This window comes from Ailuropoda melanoleuca, chromosome 2 (genome assembly GCF_002007445.2).
Source record: "Ailuropoda melanoleuca isolate Jingjing chromosome 2, ASM200744v2, whole genome shotgun sequence".
NCBI classification, from domain to species: domain Eukaryota; kingdom Metazoa; phylum Chordata; class Mammalia; order Carnivora; family Ursidae; genus Ailuropoda; species Ailuropoda melanoleuca.
This window is the reverse complement of record NC_048219.1, coordinates 10,926,522-10,948,032: the sequence shown is the minus strand read 5'-3', so window position 1 is coordinate 10,948,032 and position 21,511 is coordinate 10,926,522. Positions and strand designations below refer to the sequence as shown.

The following is a 21,511-nucleotide window of genomic DNA, read 5'->3' as shown; positions in this document are numbered from 1 at the left end:
TGTTATATACCAAATAAAACCCATCGGCATGGGGTTACGTAGAAAAGCAATTTATTCCATTATAAGCACTTACACAGTTAGTCATGGAGAGTAACAGGCCTGCTGGTGAAACAGGTCACCCAAAATAGATGGTACCAAACTAGTGGTCAAGGACTAACTCCTAAAAAAAAAAAAAAAGCAACTCTTATCCAGGATTAATTTAATTTTAAAAACAAATACAAGCTATCAATTCACTCTTCTCAACTCAACTGGACAGTCTACCTGTGGTATAACTGTCAGGTAAAAACATACATCTTTACAACTTGGTGGTCCCAAGTTTTTAAAAAAACCATTTCACAGAAAGGAAAGAAATATGAAAACAGCTCAAGAAATACACTAACAAGCAAAAATATATGGGGAAAGAGGAACACATAGTTTTGACTTAACTGAAGAAACTCAGAGGAGACTGGTCTACATAGGAAAATGTGCATCCTGGAAAGTCAGGTGTGAAAATTTTAGAATAGGAATTTATATGACTTGATCTCCCCCATTTCCTGAATAAAAATGACATCTTGTGGTATTTATACTTCATGGCTCAGACACCTACCTCACTTGGCTCTACTCCTTCTTCACTTTAGCCTTTACTTAAAAGAGTCTGAAAAACTTGGGGATATAGCCTAAGAAGAAAAATAACCACATACAATATTCCCCTCTCTCTGGCTACTTTAGACCTTTGTTACTAGAAAATTCCTGAAGAAAATTTAAATATAAGTCTGTGGCTTTACTGAATCAAGTCCCCCAGTTAAGAGTTAGAAAACACCCTGTTTGGGCTAATAACATTGTTGACGGTACCTATCACAGAGGGATAGCCAAACAAAGTCTGTGTCTCAAAACCAGTTGTTAAATCAATCTCAGGGTTGAGAGGGAAAAAAAGGGGAGTCTAAAATCACAAGAAGTGCAGACATATCTAGGACCCTTGTCCTTCTGGATCCACGCTTCCTTCAGGATCTTCATCATTATAAATGTTCTCTGCCTGCCCAAAAAAACAAGAAACAGAGAAAAGGATATTTAGTAAACATGAAGGATACTTCTGGAAGTTAAAGTTTCAAAACCAGACAAGGCCAGGGAGACAGACTGTGAGCCACAGTCTCTGTAGCAACTATTCAATTCTGCAGTTGCTGCATGAAAGCAGCCAGGGACCATCTGAGAATGAATGGGTACGGATGGCTGTGTTCCAGGAAAAACAGGCAGCTGGCCCACAGACCAACTAGGTTAGGACATTCCCACAAAACTGAAGTATGGTTACTGTTTGTCTTGATACTCAACCTTCAGGAGTCCTTCTACTGGACATTACTCACAAGAGTCAGAAAGTAAAAACAACACAGATGTCCATGAAATGACCAATGAATACATAAAAATGTTATCTGGCAAAAAAAAAAAAAAACACTAGTCATATATTGCATTATTTAATTTATATCATATTAAATGTCCAGAACAGACAAGTCCATAAAGTAGACTGGGGGCTGCCTAATGCTGGGTGGACTGGAAGAAAATGGGGAGTGATGCTTAACGGGTAGAGGGTTTTTCTGTGGGGTAAATTAATGTGATGATAGTTGTATTAATTGTGATTATAGTAAAAAAACAAATAAATAAATTAGAAAGTGTTCATTAAGAGCCCCCCCCAAACCATGGGTTTCAAAACTCAATTTATAAGTATTTTTAAAAGAAAACTGCGCTAGCATAAAATAAACTCTACTGCTTTTACTTGATGAAAACATTGCATCCAAAGGCATAATCTTAAATACAGAAAACGCTTCCATTTGGGCAAAGTTTGCTGTTCTTATTTAGCACCTACTATGCTCAAATCACTAGGCTACATGTTGCAGCAGATGGGATAGTCCTGTCTTTAAAGAGCCTGTATCTGACTGCAGGAACAGGAAAGTATACAACGGTGTCATGTTTTCTGATGACAAATTGTAGTGTCTTTTTCACCCAACTGGATGTCTAACAATTCAGTCCAATCCCAACACTAACGGCACCTAAAAGTAGTTTCGGTCTCCACGGGTTTAAGGGCCTAGTCCCCAAGACCATGATCCTCACTTCAGAGGGCAGCGTCAAGCCCTGAGTGCCTAGACTACCCATGTACTTCTGTCCAACTTGGCTATCAACTCGGGGGTTTCCACAAGCCGCCCCCCAACCCCGCCACCTTAGGTTTGATAATTTGCTGGAACGACCCATGGAATCATGAACATGCTTTACTTACTATTACCAGTTTACTATATAGCTTACAACTCAGGAAGAGCCAAATGGCAGGGAAGCCCAGGGCAAGGCGAGAAGGGAATACAGAGCTTCTAAGTCTTCTCTGGGTAGCACCAATATATTCAACAACCCGGAAGCTCATCGAATCAGAGCCTTTTCCAGAGTTTTTACAGAGCTCAATCCCCTCTGCCCGTGGGTGGGAGGGACTGAAAAGTTCTCCAATTACCTATTTGGTCTTTTGGGAGATCAGCCCCATCCTGAGGCTGTCCAGGGGCCCCAAGTTACCTCATTGGCCTAAACTCAGGTGTGGCCAAAAGGGGCTCCTTATCAACACTAACAGAGACTCCTACCACTCAGACAACCCCAAGGGTTTTAGGAACTTGGACAAAGACCAAGTATTTTCTTGTTTTACAATTCTTTTTTTTTACCACAATTCTAAAGAAACTGAGTAAAGAAACAACCTGGCCTGAAGGTGATGTAGTTCAATCTCCTACAACATTCCCATGGCAACTACTAAAATACCTTTAATTGACAGGCTATCCAAGGCAGCACATTTCACCTTCCTGTCAGAACTCTTAACTTTTTATATTAATTATATGTAGATGTATTACAAGGAAAAGGTGAGATAGATTTTCTGTTTATATATGTAATACATACTTATTATTAGAAATTATAATACTGAAAGGTATAAAGGTATAATACTGAAAGGTATAAAGAAGAAATCCAAAAACTTCCTAAACATACCAATCACATTATGGAAAACAGCCTTCTAAATAGTTACATATAATTAAATTTAAGACTAGCTACAATAGCTTTATTTTTTAAAAGATTTTGTTTATTTATTTGAAAGGAAGAGGGAGAGAGGGAAGAAGGGAGAGAGAGAAGCAGACTCTCTGCTGAGCAGGGAGGCCGATGTGGGGCTTGATCCCAGGACCTTTGGATCATGACCTGAGCAGAAGGCAGCCGCTTAACCAACTGAGCCACTCAGGAGCTCCCAGCTACGATAATTTTAATATGAGGGATTATAACATACTATTGTTTTACAATCTGCTTTTTTCCTACTTCATGTCATGAATATCTTATAATACTAAGCATATTTCTTTTGGATACATGATATTCCAAAGTATGGGTATACCATATGATTTGTTAATCTCATAGACCACAAAAACTCATTTCTTTTTCATTTCATTTAACTTTGATTAATAGTGCTATTCTTTAAGAAAGTTCTGATTTTTTTAAGAAGATTTTTTATTTATCTGACAGAGAGCAAGCATGCGTGCACAAGCAGGGGGAGCAGCAGAGGGAGAGGGAGAAGCAGGCTCCCTGCTGAGCCAAAGGCAGACGCTCAACCAACTGAGCCACCCAGGCGCCCCAAGAATGTTGTGATTATTAAAACATATTTCCTCATGTTGAGCCAACATATTTCCCCATGTTGAGCCAAAAACTTTCCCCTGGAGCTTATTCCTACCTCTAGATCTAACCTAAAACAACAAAAGTTTTTTTTCTGAATCTTTCATTAATCAGGCTACCATCGTTCAAAAGTTCCGCAATAAAAAAAAAAAAGAAAGACAATTGTGGTAAAAATACATATAAAATTGCCATCTTAACCATTTTTAAGTGTACAGTTCAGTGGCATTAAGTCCATTCACCCTGTGTGCAACTACCACCATCATCCATCTCCAGAAGGCAAGCGTTTCTTATATTGCTATATATTAGGCATTATAACTATCTTTATGAAATTCCAAGGACTCTGGAAATTCAAAAGAGGGTGAACACTTCCCAACTGGGGTATAAAGGACAGGGAGGTTTTTGGAATCTAGTAATATTTCATGGGGGAATGGCAGTATTCGATGCTGTCCTGCTGTGGCAGAAACCATGCTAGGCATGTCCAAAGCCACAAGCCACTTCGAAGGAATGACCATTCCCAGAGATTCAAATGCTTATAAAGTGGGGAAAGCACGAGGCCAGCAAGGAAGCTACTGCAACAGTCTAGCAAGTTGTAATGAGAACCTGACCAAAAAACCAGGGTGTGGAGTAGAATCAGGAAAGCTGGGTATGTAAGTGTGTATGAGTACAGATACGAGAAATAATGCAGACAGACAACGTAAAATCTGGTCAGTAAAGTAGACCCTGAGGTGAACAGATAATGAAGAACTCCTGAGTTTTCAAGCTGGTTGAGCTGGGGCGGGGGAGTGGTGACACTGGAGCCAGATAGGAAACAGAAAAATCAGGAAAAAAGGGGAATAAGGAGAAGGGGGAAAGAAGTTTGGTTTCCTTATTTTGAGACACCAGTGGGATGAGCAGATAAAGGTAATGAGCAGGCAGTTGAAAAATGATAATGTGCAGCAAGTGCTAAAGTCATACTCGGGAGTAAACTCACCAGAGATGCCAGCTGTATTCGTAAAGTCTATAAATATGAAGTGATACTACATCTCATTTACCTAATGTCCCCCGAATAAATGACAACACTTACCATTTGCCACACCTGCATGATATTGTCTTCTGATACAGAACAAATCACCCAAGGTTCATTGGGATTCCAGGAGAAATCAGATATCTTGGCAGTGTGACCACCATGAATAAACTGGAAGTGGGAGGAAAACAAAGATATGAAAGGCAGATAGAGGACAATAAATAACAGATTATTTCACTATTACTCAATGTGCAGAACGTACCAACAATTCTGGTGGCCCATCTTCTGCATCTTCCGGGGACTGTTCCTCTCCAATTTTACTAGCACAAAAAGATTTTTAAAAGTTAAAACAGATTTATCCCAAGTAACTAATTTGGAAAAGTATAAAGAAAATAACTCCACAAAGAGTAACCAATATAAGACTCACCTTAAATCCCAGACATTCAGTCTGCGATCAGTACCACTGGAAGCCAAAATAGTCTCATTGTGAGGTGACCACTGAACCTACGGTAAGAATGAAGGAAACAGAAAAGCTGTTATTTAGAAAATTGAGGGGAAAATACCTAAATTATATTTAACAATGTAAGAATTCCACAAATAAAAAAGAAATCTAAGTATTTTAGACATTATAATTAAAACTGACAGCTGGGGGGGGTACCTGGCTGGGTCAGTTGGTGGATCATGCAACTCCTGATCTTGGGGTTTAAGTTCGAGCCCCAGTATAGGTGCAGAGATTACTTAAAAAAAAAATAAACATTAAAAAACCCACAAAAAACCTGATAAGTAGATAAGATGGTTTCTTGTATGACGATAACCTATCACTACAGGATGTCAGCTTTTGTTCTATTTCATTTTATTTATTAAAAAAATATATATGTATTAAAGATATTTAAATAAACTACCACAGAAGTTGTTTTACATAGAAATCTTCACACACAGAAGATTTTTAAATTTTTAAAAAAGATTTTATTCACTTATTTGAGAGAGAGTGAGCGAGTGCAGGAGCAGGGGAGAGGAGCAGAGAGAGAGGGAGAAGCAGGCTCCCTCCTGACATGAGGCTGGATCCCAGGGCTGGGATCATATCCTGAGCCGAAGGCAGACGCTTAACCAACTGAGCCACCCAGGCACCCCAAGATTTTTAATTTTTTTTAAAAGATTTTTTAAAAAAATTTATTCGACAGAGATAGAGACAGCCAGCGGGAGAGGGAACACAAGCAGGGGGAGTGGGAGAGGAAGAAGCACTCATAGCGGAGGAGCCTGATGTGGGGCTCGACCCCATAACGCCAGGATCACGCCCTGAGCTGAAGGCAGACGCTTAACCGCTAGGCCACCCAGGCGCCCCCCAAGATTTTTAATTTTTAAGTAAACTCTACACCCAATGTGAGGCTGGACTCATGAGTCAAGAGTCACATGTTCCACTGACTGAGTCATCCAGGTGCCCCATATCTTATATTTTTGAATATCTGATCTTAATCTAGTCTTACTAATTCTGGCTTCTGGCCAAATGTAATCCAATTCTGACCTTAGAACTAAAGTATGGAATACATACATACAGTATCTATTTTATCAAGTCCTTATTATGAATTCATACTACACATAAAACTGATAAAAAACTACAAACAAGGACAAAGAGACAGGATAAAGACAAAATGTTCATTGGAGCAGGCTAGGAGTAGAAAATTAGGTTAAGTGAGACTAAGTGCATAGGAGTATGGCTCACCTGGAGCCTAATTCAGAGGCCACTTTCACACACCCAAAATTAACTTTGATCACCCTTAAGTTCTTTTTTTTTTAAAAGATTTTTTAATGGGGGGGTGCAGAGAGCACACAAGCAGGGGGAGCAGAAAGCAGAGGGAGAAGCGGGCTCGGATCCCAGGACCCTGGGATGACAACCCGAGCCAAAGGCAGCCACTTAACCGACTGAGCCAGCCAGGTGTCCCCCTGCCCTTTTAAAAGATTTTATTTATTTACTTGAGACAGAGAGCAAGCAAGCGCACGTGTGCACAAGCCAGGGGAGGGGCTAAGAAGCCTGATGTGGGGCTCCATCCCAGGACCCCAGAATCATGACCAGAGCGGAAGGCAGACCCTTAACCAACTGAGCCACTCAAGTGCTCCCACCCTTAAGTTCTTAACACTTAACTAATCTTCTGTTATGGTGAATCTAAATGGGCCTCTCCTTGCTATAAAACTGTAAGGTCTCTGATAGCAAAGACTATATATAACATATTCCTCACAGAGTCCTGGCAATAAGCGTTGAACATTGTGCCACATTTCTTGAATTGAATCAGAGAGCTTTTTGCATGTTAAGAAAGGAGCTTAAACTGATGAGGCAGAAAACATGGAGCTAGTACTTTTGGCTTCAACTGCAAAATCAATAGACATGGCAAGTTCTGGAAATAAGGGAAGAGACAAATGTCGGGAACATGAATACAATTATCAGGCACTGATTTTCTTAATACCTCAATAGTGTAAGTGGCCAATGACCAGTTTGAGCAAGTATAGAAATAACAATCCTAATTCCTACAGAGATTAGCATAGATATGTAGATTTCGATTATTGATAATAATGGGATAAAGCACAAGTGTGCCTACTCACACATCCAGGTTTTCCTTAAAACAAACAAACACGAACACACACACACATAGCATTAGTTTCTCTTACCTGGAATATTTCATCCTTATGTGATTCAAAGGAATGCAACTTAAGTTTCAGATTTCTCAGATCCCACAAGGCAACAGTCTATGTACGAAAAAGAAAGCAAGAGTAATCAGTAATTTTTTATGAAAAGAAAACCCACAACTGAAAAGACCTCAGTTTATTCAAAGGAAGCAAAAGAAATTTACCCAACGTTTTCTTAAAATAAATCAAACTGACCTTGTCGGCCGATCCTGTGGCAAGAATGAACTCACTATAAGGATTGAAAGATAGGCAGTTCACTTCAGCAGTGTGAGCATCAACTGAGTGGCTTGGTTTGGAAGTATTGTTTGAACGCGTATCCCAGCTTTAATGAAAAAGGAAAAACAGGAAAAAAGCTTGAAATAGGTAATATATAAGATTTAGACAATAAGGAAACAACTAAAACATGGATTTTACTCACATCATAAGTTTCTGATCATCAGCAACTGACCCAAACAGACTCTCATGGAGCAGATGCCAGGACACATCTTCTACTACTGCTGTATGCCCTGTAAAGATGGTCTTCGCATCCACAACTTTTCCTTCCTTTGGAACAGCACTGATGTCCCAGAGGCAGATGGTCTTAAATGTAAAATTAACTATTATATAAATGGCAGATTCTCACTTCCCCACAAACCCCAGAAAAGCAACCGACTGATAACTAGCCCAGATTTGCTTCAAAATGAGGATACGCACATGGTCATCTGAAGCACTAAGTAAGTGCCCACTGAGATTTGGGTTCCAAGAAAGCCCATAGCCTTCCTTCTGATGTCCACGAAGACGCAAGTCTGGGTTGCACTCTCCAGAAGGGTCTGCAAATTAACAGACATATCAAGACTATCCAGAGTCTACTGCCGCTTCGGGTCTACAAAGCATAGTGGAATTTTGATGAAGAGGTCTAAAGCTCTTCGTATTTATAGCAAAACAGATCCATTATGATCAAATTTTTAACACTTAAAACGCACCATCATTCTGCTCTGCGCAAAAAAGCATTTTTTCCCACCTAGGTAAGAAGAACGAAGGAAGAATATACACACATACCAGTATACATCACAAGATATTAAAATATACAAATAACAAGCAATTAAACTCAGACTGAGTGGAACAGTGTATTCCCACAGTGACTCGTTATCTGTATTTGAACTGCAGAGGGTAGGTACCTGGTTTGGAAGGATGTTTTGTATAGTCAAAAACAAGAACGTCACTGGATGGAGTCTTTGTTGCAATGATACAAGGGTTCTGGGGCATATAACGCGCCCGATTTACTTCTCCTTCGTGGTTGATCTTGATTTCTATTTCAATTTTTCCGCTAACTGAGCCAAAACCTCCAAATTCTGTAAATAAGAAATTGCAAATGAGGACAAAGCAAAAGCTGCTCTATGTCACTCAAATTATGACACAGGCAAGCTTTTTATCAGCAAACTAGTATAATACTAGAAATAATCTAAACATTTGTTAGTAGTATAAGGTGTTTTCATGCCTCTTATTTCATTTGATTCTTACCACAACCCTACATAACTAGGGAAGACAGTTAATATCCCCCAAAATTTTACCAAGAAAAACAAATTTGGAGTACCTACATTAATCTGTTCTAGTGACAGGACTATGGCTGAACCTAACGCAAACTGCCATTTTTCTGATTCTTAGCCTACTACTCTTCCAGCTTACCTACACCAATTCTAGATAGTTATATAATAAATGTTATAATACTATCTAAAAGTAAGAAACACTACCAATTCCACTTCAAAACAGATTCTCAATAAGCAATTTTCAAATCTCATTTAAAGTACCAAAAAAGTGCTGAAGATGATTTTATTTAGGGGCGCCTGGGTGGCACAGCGGTTGGGCGTCTGCCTTCGACTCAGGGCGTGATCCTGGCGTTATGGGATCGAGCCCCACATCAGGCTCCTCTGCTATGAGCCTGCTTCTTCCTCTCCCACTCCCCCTGCTTGTGTTCCCTCTCTCGCTGGCTGTCTCTATCTCTGTCGAATAAATAAATAAAATCTTTAAAAAAAAAAAAAAGATTTATTTATTTGAGACAGCGCGCATGCACAAAAAGAGCACATGCATGTGAGCATGAGCAGGAGGGGCAGAGGGCAAGAGAGAATCTCAATCAGTCTCTGCACTGAGGGCAGAGCCCCACATGGGGCCCGAGCCCAAGACCACCACCTAAGCCGAAACCAAGACTCGGACACTCAAACTGTCTACTCCACCCATGTGCTCAAGTTACTACTTTAATGAATATTAAAGTACACAGTGTGCCAGGTACTAAAGAGTCCCCTTTACTCCATTTATTTGAAGCTGTAGTTTGGAATGACCTTCTTGAAATACCACCACACCATTATTTTTTCCCCATACTATTTCTTAGTCCAGTGAGGAAAAACAGAGCCACAATAGCGAGTTCCATTTTCCTTAACCCCCATTTATACATGCCAACCACAATCCTTAGCTGAAATAAACCAGGCAGGCAAGGACTAGATAAAAACATTTTTTATTCACATTTGACTACTGTATGCACTTAGTTCCCCCAAGTGCCATTATAAAATGTATAACAATATAATTAGTGACCACGTAAATCTTGGCAAAGCAACATATAAACAAAGGTAGTTAATGATTAGTCGAAGAATTACAGAGGGCAGCACGATAAGATACCTAAGTAAGAGTCGGACCTTGGCCTGACTGCCAGAGCTTGGTGATTTGGGGAAGGCCTTCAATTTCTAAGTCTCAAATACCTTCTCCATAAATCAAAGTTGTGAGAGTAACTTACAAATGAAAACGCTGTCAACAGCACTGTTACACAAGTGTTACACTTCGAAGGACAAATATCTTTTAAAAAAGCAAGGACATAGATGGGTAATATGGCTGGCAGATTAGGTAACTTTCTTTTTTTTTTTTTTAAAGGTTTTATTTATTCATTCGACAGAGATAGAGACAGCCAGCGAGAGAGGGAACACAAGCAGGGGGAGTGGGAGGAAGAAGCAGGCTCATTGCAGAAGAGCCCGATGTGGGGCTCGAGCCCATAACGCCGGGATCACGCCCTGAGCCGAAGGCAGATGCTTAACCGCTGTGCCACCCAGGCGCCCCAGATTAGGTAACTTTCAATTTCCAAATAACTCTTAAAAGTTGAGACGCAAACGTTTCATACAGACTAAAAATCTAAAAATAAAAGCTCAGAATAGACTCTAAAGGAGAAAAAAAAAAACCCCATATTAAACCAATTTTCCCCCAGAACTCTAGACCATGAGTATCTACAATGTAAAAAAAAGAAGGCATAAGATACGTGATTGCAAGGAACTTTCAGTCCAAACACAGAGATAAAATATAACTACAGACGACTATGACAACAAAGCCTAACTGCCAGAAAAGGGATCCCAATAACAAGGGAAGAGCAACAGCTGGCACAGAGCCCACAGAGAAGGGTATTAATTACATAATGTGGGGTATTTTGGTATTGGATACATACTAAACAGAGGGTCTCTCTAACTGTGGTTAAAATACAATAATGTCAGCTTAGAGGATTCACAATTGAGTTTTTACAAAAGGATTTATCTATTTAAAAAATAATTAGGGGTTCCCAAGCTGAAGCCAACAGATGAAAGGCCAAATCTTTCTTTCTTTCTTTTTTTAAAGACTTTATTTATTTATTTGACAGAGCGAGAGAGCACACAAGCAGGGGGGGTGGCAGGCAGAGAGAGAAGCAGGCTCCCTGCTGAGCAAGGACCCGGACTCGGGGCTTGATCCCAGGACCCCAGGATCATGACCTGAGTCGAAGGCAGATGCCCAGCTGACTGAGCCACCCAGGTGCCTCCAAAAGGCCAAATCTGAAGTAGGAAAGAAAGACTGAGGTATCAACGAACAATAAATTAAATGACTATCAAGGTCCAGTTGTATTCCTATTTTGTTTGCCTCTCTCCACATAAAACACTATTTAAAAAATTTGGGGGAGGGGGAACTTGAGCTATAATGTATTAAAAGTGCCTAGCTTGACAAATTTTTACAAGTGGATACACCAGGAAAACCAGCACCCAGATAGAAATATGGAACATCTCCAGCTTCCCAGAAAGTACTATCATGTCCTTCAAAACCAATATCCACCCCTCCCCACAAACTAGGTAACCAGCATTGATTTCTACCTGTAGGCCACTCTTTGAATCCACAAACACCCTTTTACTAAAAAGAGTAAACTCTAACAACAAATATCCAATTATCTCACCATGGTTTAATAAGTTTATTTTCTACAATTGAGACAAAAGACTAAAGCTATCTTTAAAAAAGTTCTCTAAGTAAGTTGCTAAAAAATAAACTTGTTGATATCGAAAGATCTTGGTAACAGAGTCATAAGTAAAATTTTACATCTAATCTATTTTACAAGGGCTTAAAACGTGACTATAGCCGGGCTGACTGTAATATAAACAAATTCTTTTAATGTCAAAACAGGACAAAGCCAGTTTTCAGTTTTCACTTTGAAAGTTCAATGATCTTTTGAAGCTGTCTGCTATCCACTACCTAAAACCAAATGGGGTCAAGTGGATGGTAACTAATTACAATAGTTCAATCTGAGACACAGGATATTTCATCTGAGAGCAAGACAGACTAGTAAACTATCTACTTAATAATCACCCAAGAGACATTTAGGATATCACCTACTTCCACCATTGTTAAGACCATAGAGGAGAGCACCGCCTCTCTTTAAAGCACGAAGCCCACCCAGTGATCTGAAGATGGGGGGCGGGGGGGAGGGGGAAGGAAGGGGAGTAAAGGGAAGAGAAGACAGAGAAAAGGAGATAAGCTGTGTAACCTTAGGGCAAGCTACAGAACAGCTATGAGTAACAGTTTCCCTATGAGGATTAAATAGGGTGATTTATATAGTTGTACAAATATATCACACGTTATTACCGATATTTTTAATTGTTCCTCTATAATTAAGCATTAATTAAGGGGGATAAAGCAAAAGTTGGTTTGATGCTGTTCAAAAAACTCGTTACCAGAAAAAGATTTGAGTACACATGTTTAAAAAATCCCACTTCAACAAGCAGTGAAGAAAACAATTTGCCAGCAAATGGCTTTTTTTTTTTTTTTAAAGTAGCCTCCAAGCCTAGCATGGAGCCCAATGCAGGGCTTGAACTCACCACCCTGACATCAAGACCTGAGCTGATCGAGAGTCAGAATTAAGCTTAACCGACTGAGCCACCCAGGTGACCCCAGTAAACGGTATTTTTTTTTTTAAGATTTATTTATTTATTTATGAGACAGAGAGAGACAGCCAGCGAGAGAGGGAACACAAGCAGGGGGAGTGCGAGAGGAAGCAGCAGGTCCATAGCGGAGGTGCCTGATGTGGGGCTCAATCCCGCAACGCTGGGATCACGCCCCGAGCCAAAGGCAGATGCTTAATGACTGTGCCACCCAGGCGCCCCCCCAGCAAATGGTATTTTAAAAAAATTTACTAACCACTTAGAAAAATGCTTGATTCCTACACTCCATACCCAATGCCAAAACAAATTCCAGAAACATTACAGTTTTAATGGCCAAAACATAAAGCAGCACCAAAAAACAACAGGTAAATACTTTAAAATCTTGGAACGATAAAGGCATTTCCAAGAATGACACAAAATCTGAAGGATATCAGAGGGAAGTAAATCCAATGTTGGCAAGGGCATGGAGAAACATACATAAATACATCTGCTATTGGTGGGACTGTGAATCATTTCTGGAGGGCAACTTAGCAGTATTAATTTTACTTGAAAATGTTCTTGCCCTCTGATCAGCATTCCACTTAGAAAATTATTCTGTAGCAAAACTAAGGAAGACATATGGTACAAGAACTGTTTTTCAAGCCAGAAAATTGGAAACCACTTAAATGTCAAACAAGGGACGGTTAACCATAACATTGTATACAACCATCAAAAGGAGATATATCCTACACAAAAAGATGTCCAAGATACATCAGGCCAGAAAAGCATATTCTATGCTGTATCCTTAGTACCAAGAAAAAAGCCTGGCGTACAGTAAGTACTCAACATATATTTTGAATCAGTGAGCCAATAAACGGGATAGATAAATAATTCAGAAAACAATCAATTTAACAGTTATCTATATGTAGAGGATAGGTTTATGGCAGTGGCAGGGGTCCACGGTCTTCTCTATTTACTTTGATTTCTTTCTTTCTTTCCTTTTTTCCCCAAGATTTTATTTATTTATTTGACAGAGAGAGACAGCCAGCGAGAGAGGGAACACAAGCAGGGGGAGTGGGAGAGGAAGAACCAGGCTCCCAGAGGAGCAGGGAGCCCAATGCGTGGCTCGATCCCAGGACCCTGGGATCACGCACAGCCTGAGCTGAAGGCAGACGCCTAACGACTGAGCCACCCAGGCGCCCCATTTGCTTTGATTTCTAAAAAAACTTATTACATTACCAATCAGAGTATTTGCTTTGTCACTAAATAACCAAAAATCCTATTTAAAAACAATTTATCTTCATTTAGTAGAAAGGAAGCTGACTCTGAGAGAGGCTAAATGATTTATCCAAAACCACACGACTAGTGAGTGGCGTAACAGAATCTCAAGCCTAAGTCCTTGGACTCTTCAGTTCAGTATCCACCCCCCCCCACACTAATGTCTACCCACAGAAGAACTTCCCAATAATTGTATCACAGACAGTTGGGTCAGTGACACAAAATCGTATTTGTGAACCTTTATCTTAAGAACTTACTACTTTGCATTCTGTATCACCCTAAGGCAAATATGGAGTGATCAAAAGATTAACAGCACACAACAATCCTGGCCAAGTAACTGGAGCTCAAAAGAACTTAGATAAAAGAATGGAGTCTGCTAATCAGGAGAAATTTAAGAAACATTAAACATCCATTTTTCGGGGAGGGGGGGCGCCTGGGTGGCTCAGTCGTTGAGTGCCTGCCTTCTGCTCAGGGCGTGATTGGGATCGAGCCCCACATCAGGCTCCTCCGCTGGGAGCCTGCTTCTTCCTCTCCCACTCCCCCTGCCTGTGTTCTCTCTCTTGCTGGCTATCTCTCTCTCTCTGTCAAATAAATAAATAAATAAAATCTTTAAAAAACATCCATTTTTCAGATCACTTATCTCAATGAGAGCGTATTATCTCTCCGTAATAATTTGAGTTTAAGGACACCAACAAAGGGTAACTCATCCATTTCCACCTCTATTAAAAGGGAAACAGTTAAGTATTTCATGGCTAAACCCTTAGGTTACCTCCTAATATAGAATATAACTAAATGGCTCATTTAATTTTTATATACACATCAAGAGCCATGGTTAAGTTATTTCTACCACCTCAAATGGAAAGGGTAATTTAAGCCAGTGTCTCTCAGTCCTTTTCCTCCCCTCTTTTTCTTTTCCCTCCCCTCTAAAAAACCTTGTAAGACATCTTTTCTGACACTCCTGATGAAATTTTAATACCACAGATATCCTGTGTATTTATGTTTACCATGTATATCTGTGCTTTGTATATTTAAAGAATTAAGATTGTTTTCACACATCCCCCTCTCCAAGAACCAAATTTCATCCCCTTAGGGGCAATTATCTCCCAAGCTGAGAATGCACACATGCACGCATGACAGCAATAATAAATGGTGGACTTTGAGGGCACCTGGCTGGCTTAGTTGGTAGAGAATGTGACTCTTGATCTCAGGGTTGTGAATTCAAGCCCCACGTTGAGTAGAGAGATTACTTAAAATTAAAATCTTAAAAAAAAAAAATCTGTGATGGTAATAATTTGCACTATATGAGTTTATCAAATCAACACCTGTACACCTTAAACTTACACAATGTTATATGTCAACTACATCTCAATAAAGCTGGAATAAAAAACAAAACAAACAAAACCACCCCCCCAAAACACAATAAAGGGGCACCTGGCTGGCTCGGTCAGAAGAGCATACAACTCTTATCCCAGGGTTGAGTTCAAGCCCCACGCTAAGTGTTAGAGATTACACAAATATAACTTAAAATAAAAGAATGAATGGAGGATTTTGGCTTCTTTCAATTCTAGACTCCCCCCAATCTAGTAGAGGAAGATTTCCAGAAAAGACATAGAACTAAGTATGCATTAAGTATGTCTTCTGATATCTAATCTATTATCTGTATTGCAAACTCAGGCTTTCCAAAGCTCAAAATCTTATTACTAACTTGACAGGCTAGTTAATCAAACTTTACACCCTTTTCATGATAATTCAAAGATATGAAAGCTATAACTCATACATCACCCCTCCTTTCAGTCTGAAGTTTCCTACCTCCTTTCTCGCTGTCGTAGTGTGAGGCATCAAACTGAGCGTCATCGTTAGGGAGCTGCACACTGGCTATCACAAGATGGTTTTGTTCATCCGACGTGTGTGTTCCCAGGACAAGTCGATGAATGCTGAAGTCCTTCCCTTCTGGTCTATAATAGCAATACACGGTCACTATTCAAATTAGTTAACACTAAGAAAGACAATGAAGTCAGTGATATACATGTACACGAAAGGCACGATTACATCCAGGTTTTGGGAAGAAAAACTTATTAAAAGCCATATTTCTGGGGTGCCTGGGTGGCTCAGTTGGTTAAATGTCTGCCTTCGGCTCAGATCATGATCACGGGGTCCTGGGATCAAGCCCCACATTGGGCTCCCTGCTCCGTGGGGAGCCTGCTTCTCCCTCTCCCTGCTGCTCCCCCTGCTTATGTTCTCTGTCAGATAAATAAATCTTTAAAAAAGAAAAAAAGCAACATTTCTGACTTTTTTTTTTTTTTAAAGATTTTATTTATTTGTCAGAGAGAGAGAGCGCACAAGCAGGGAGAGCAGCAGGCAGGAGGGAAAAGCAGACTTCCTGCTGTGCAAGGAGCTCGATGTGGGACCCTGGGATCATGACTTAAGCTGTAGGCAGATGCTTAACCGACTGAGCCACCCAGGCATCCCCACATTTCTGACTTTTATCATATTTTCCAGAGAGGAGTATGAGGAGGACCACACAGCCCTTAATTTTGTAAATACTTCTTAACTCGGCCAAAAATTTACAATTACTTTGTGGAAAAATTCTAATGGAATAAAAATGTGAATTAATTATTCACCTTTTACAATAGGTTGGGGGTAAAGAAAATAATTGCTAGGTATACTAACACTTCAGGTTACTTCATTAAAAGGTAAAGGAAAGGGGCGCCTGGGTGGTTCAGTAGTTAAGCGTCTGCCTTCGGCTCAGGGCGTGATCCCAGAGTCCTGGGATCGAGCTCCACATCAGGCTCCTCCACTGGGAGCCTGCTTCTTCCTCTCCCACTCCCCCTGCCTGTGTTCCCTCTCTCGCTGGCTCTCTCTCTCTCTGTCAAATAAATAAAAACTTAAAAAAAAAAAGGAAAGGAAAGAAAATAACAGTAGGTAAACTAATTGTTTATTTACCAAATGCCTAATCAGTGGACAAATTGCGCCAAATACTATGAACTACAAAAATGATTAAGACATGATTCCTGTACTTGAAAAACTAGGGGCAATTAGATAGTCACGTCCATAAATAATTAAAATACCAGTCAATAAATACTACATGAAAGGCACACAAGATGGGAGTTTAGATAAGAAAGATTACTTCTGGAATTAAGGAAGTGTCCATGAAAGAGGTGGTACTTCACCAGATGTCAAAATGAGAACTAAAACCCAGAAAAGACAAGAGCTCTGAAAAACAGTATTCCAAGAAAAGGGAATTGAGCAAAGGGCAGGTCTACAAAATGCTAGACACCTAAGCAGTTTACAAGCCATGTATTAGTTAAAGATGAAGCTACCCGAGGTTTAGGAAAATCGGCCAACTTGCCTAAGATTACACAACTACTAGAACCAATATCCCAATATGAATTTGGATGTGGGGAAAATACAGTCTGGCTAAAAAAGCCAGATTCTAGGGTACTGAATGCCACCTTAAAGGATTCACAATTCTGTATTATAGGGGGAACAAAGAACCATGGAAAATTTCTAAGGGACCCAGCACCATCAGAATTACCACAGAAGGATTAATCTCACAGTATAAAGCAGAAGTTCTTCAAGTGTGGTATCAGGACCAACAGCATCAGCATCACCTAGGAACTTCAGCTAGAAAGGCAAATTAAATTCTCAGATCCACTCCAGACCTACTAAATTAAGAACTTGGGATGCTGGGCACAATGATCTATCTTATAATCCCTCCAGCTGATTATGAGGCATGTTCAAGTTTGAGAACCTCTGGTCTAGAAAAGGAAGATATTACACGATAGAATCCACTGGGGCTTATAAATGAACTGTCAAGTGAAAAAAAGAGAAAAACCTAGGAAATGTCAAACCAAAGACATAGATAAATAGAAATAGGAACAATAGGAGAAAGCTGGAGTGGGAAAAAATATACTCAGTTTGGAACATGTGATGTTGGGGAAGACAGTAACGTACTCCAAAGACACCAGTAGGCAGCTGAAAACTCAGGAAAAGCTCTCAAGTTGGGTCTAGAGATAACCAACAGGAATTCCTCTTAAGTAATCCTCATATTACAAAGAAAATTAGTACTGTTGGGGCGCCTGGGTGGCTCAGTCGGTTAAGAGTCCAACTCGTGATTTCAGCTCAGGTCATGATCTCATGGGTGGTGGGTCTGAGCCCTGCGTGGGGCTCTGCACTCAGCAGGAGGCTGCTTGAAGATTCTGCCTTCCACCACTCTCATTCAAAATAAATAAATAAAATCTTAAAAAAAATTAGCATTGTTATATGTATAGAATACAAAAAAAGAAAGGTAAGGCTGGGTATTTGGAAAAATGTCAAACACTGCAAAAAGGTTTATTTACCCAGTTCTGCTAAAGTAGAAAGCTACTAAGGTAACATAGATTTCAACCTTGGGGAATTTAGTCTAATTCATTGCTTTCCAAGTTGAGTTAATTACCACATTATATAGGAAGGTTTTTAAAAATATGGCTCCATGGGGCGCCTGGGTGGCACAGCGGTTAAGCGTCTGCCTTCAGCTCAGGGCGTGATCCCAGCGTTCTGGGATCGAGCCCCACATCAGGCTCCTCTGCTATGAGCCTGCTTCTTCCTCTCCCACTCACCCTGCTTGTGTTCCCTCTCTCGCTGGCTGTCTCTGTCTCTGTCGAATAAATAAATAAGATCTTTAAAAAAAAAAAAAAGAAATAATTAAAAATATGGCTCCAGAATGATTTAGTAGGTGTGGGGTGGCCAATACTGATCTACTGATCCAATAATGATATAGCTCACTACTGTGGAATCACCATTCAACTATTTTTCATCAAGTACTCTGCCACCAGTTCCTAAATGGCTTGACTCTCACTGAGAACTCCTGAGAGAAATGACTCCGCTTAACCTGAACTCAATTCTTTAAAAGAAGAAAAAAAAGATTTATTTTAAGAGAGAGCGTGAATGTGCAAGCCCACGGGAGCGAGTGTGGGGGGAGGGGCAGAGGGAGGAGAGCCTTAAGACCACAGTGCAGAGCCCAAAGTGGGACTTGATCTCACGACCCTGAGACTGCAACTGGAGCAGAAACCAAGAGTTGGACGATTAACCAACTGTGCCACCCAGGCATCCTGAACTTAATTCTGATGATCGATCAGTAGAACATGGAACTCCTGGTCATGATAAAGCTTCCAACTCTAAATTTCTAGATATTTATTAAGAGTTTGGTAACATTATTAGGGCAGACTTCATTTTTTAATGTCACTGTGAAGTTAACTCTTTAAGTTATTAGTAAAATTTGTATCAAATTTCTATTACTTGTTGAGCTGAAACATAGTCTAATAACCACATTCTCCAGGATCTGAAGACATGAATTTTGAAGAAATTTATTTATCACACAATATAATTTTTAAATGCTATTCTGAATGGTGAAGCAATTTTATAAAAGAAAACCCATTATCTCAACAGGCACATTGGTCTTGATAAAATTTTGTATTACTTAAATTCACCTTCATCTTTGCACTGTCACTTCCTCCTGGAAGCCTTTCATGATACCCTAAGTTGAGGTGATTTTTTCCTACCCCGATCATTTTTTTTATCTGTGCCACTCTTACGATAATTATTTTTTACTGTAATACAGTAGCCCCCCTAGCCGTGGTTTCAGTTACCCACGGTCAACCACAATCCCCTCTGGAAGTAGATGATCTTCCCTCAGACTTACCATCAGGTCAATAGTAGTCTAAGACTTCATCATAATGCCCATGTCATTCACCTCACTTTATTTCATCACATAGGCATCTTCTCAACAACATCACAAGAAGGGGGAGTACAGTGAGAGATTTTGACAGCAAGAGACCACAATAAGATAGTTTTTATTATGGTATATTATTATAATCACTGTTTTATTATTAGCCTCTTACGTGCCTAATTTACAAATTAAGCTTTTTTGCAGTTATGTGTGTATAGGAAAAAACATAACATAATACAGAGTTCAGTACTATCCATGGTTTCAGGCATCCACTAGGGATCTTCAGCCATATTCCCTAAAACTAAAGGTGGGGGCAGGTATTTACCGTACTACATACAGAAGCAGTCAAGGCAGGGAAGGTGTCTGTCTAAACTTGCACACCCTGATATATGGCACCTTGCAGACCCTAAATGAATGGAAGATAAATTAAGTACTATTTTATCTTCTTAGAGGTAAGCTTCTCATGTGTAAGACCTACCCTACATATGACTGATCTCTCACTATGTGTAATTCCCTTATATAAAACCTATCCCACCTTCAGGTGTTAGTTCTAAACATCCTAAGTATCTCTGTAAAACTGCTCTTAGCACATGTAACTATAACTATTAGTTTACATTAGCCTCTTGAACTATGCGTGTGCTCCTTGAAGGGAAGTGCCATATCATATAAACCTTTGTACTAGGCAGCTACTACCTATAGATCCCAATGTTTTGCTGAAAAAACTGAACTCAACATTTTTTTGAAAGCTGACACATTTTACATTATTTGGTCAACTGTAGTTATAATAGGCTATTCAATTCGTTATCAGGCAAAGAAAACAAGTTTTCTCTTATCAGGTACATTGAAAAACTATTTTTACATTTTGTCTTATTTTTTAGCCTAGAAAAAAACGTCACCAATAGGTTTTGATCCCGTGCTATCTTTGGGTGACTGGAGGAAAACAGGGAAAATCAACGTGAGAAATCTACACTGAGAACACAACAAGATAACATTCAAAAGATTCACATCACCTGGTTACATCTGGAAGCCACTGTGCAGTTAGGCTAGGCCACTCTAGAGCATGGGTCATCACCAAATCGTAAAGAAAGGGGGTGTTCTTTTTCCATATTTTGTACTCTTCGTTGATCACACGTTCTTCTACTGCGTCATCAAAGGCTGCTAAAAAGTTAAAAACAAATTAAGTTAGCGAACACAAATGGAAACCAAGTCAACACTTCCAAAGCTACCGGCACTGCTCAAGTCCAGATTCTGAAATGGAGGAGATATGTGTAAATCTCCCCGCGGCGGAGGTACCAACACCCCTCTCCACCCGCGCAGGCCCGCAACTACTCTGGGGCTAGACAGGCCCGTCACTCCGTTAGCCGTTCCGGCGACGGCGTCGGGCCTCACGAGCACGCTCCCGTTCGCGCTGAGTCTACCGAACCGGCGCGGAAGCCCGCGCACCGGCCCCTGGGGCAGGGAACGGCGCAGGCAGAACGGGGAGGCGGGCAGACCGACAGGCAGCGCGGGTAGGAACCAAACATCGGCTGGGGGCCCCCCCCACCAGCTCCACGCCGCGGCGACGGGCCTCCGCGCCGGAGAAACTGGTGTGCCGTTAGCTCGCCCCGCGGGGCGATTTCTCCTCACGCCTTCGATGGTGGGGACAGCACTCAAGAGTCGGGCTTGCCTTCACCGCTAGGCCCTGCCGAGGCCGCGGAACCAGCCCGGCACCCCCCGCCCTCCTGGGGCGGCCCCAGCACCCTCACCTTCCTTGTCGGCCATGGCGCGCAGGCAAGCCGGGGGGATCCCGGGGTCGAGTGTTGCGGGAGGGGCGGGGAGGCTACGAGCGCCCGGTCTGCGCGCGCGGCCTCTATTGTTTCCTGCTGCCCCTGCGTGAGGGCCGACTCGCGCACCTTCGCGCCAACACTGGCCAATCGGAGCGCCCCTAATGGTAGTGTGGGCGGGGAAGCCAATTTCGCAGCCTATAGAGACACGGAGAGTCGCTGTCTGCGGATCCGAGGCGCGCGCCCCTCCCCTGCCCCCACACGG

The 21,511-nt window shown here is 40.9% G+C and overlaps 1 protein-coding gene across 1 annotated transcript; it reads right to left on the bottom strand.

Annotated features, from left to right (window-relative positions):
• Positions 1-38: 38 nt before the first annotated feature.
• RBBP4 (RB binding protein 4, chromatin remodeling factor) lies at positions 39-21,386 on the bottom strand. Its single transcript, XM_019802455.2, has 12 exons — positions 21,229-21,386; positions 20,494-20,641; positions 15,586-15,731; positions 8,488-8,661; positions 8,024-8,139; positions 7,749-7,909; positions 7,526-7,652; positions 7,313-7,390; positions 5,079-5,155; positions 4,914-4,971; positions 4,712-4,822; positions 39-1,012 (listed from the first exon to the last, which is right to left on the bottom strand). The coding sequence occupies exons 1-12, from the start codon at positions 21,242-21,244 to the stop codon at positions 947-949; spliced, it is 1,278 nt and encodes a 425-aa protein (XP_019658014.2). The 5' UTR covers positions 21,245-21,386; the 3' UTR covers positions 39-946.
• Between the last annotated feature and the right edge of the window lie 125 nt (positions 21,387-21,511).

Coding starts and splice junctions, on each gene's coding strand:
- RBBP4 (XM_019802455.2), bottom strand. Junction 5,156..7,312: donor ATAAGGATGAAATATTCCAG/GTAAGAGAAACT, acceptor TTCTTACCGTAG/GTTCAGTGGTCACCTCACAA. Junction 1,013..4,711: donor TCATGCAGGTGTGGCAAATG/GTAAGTGTTGTC, acceptor TTTTTTGGGCAG/GCAGAGAACATTTATAATGA.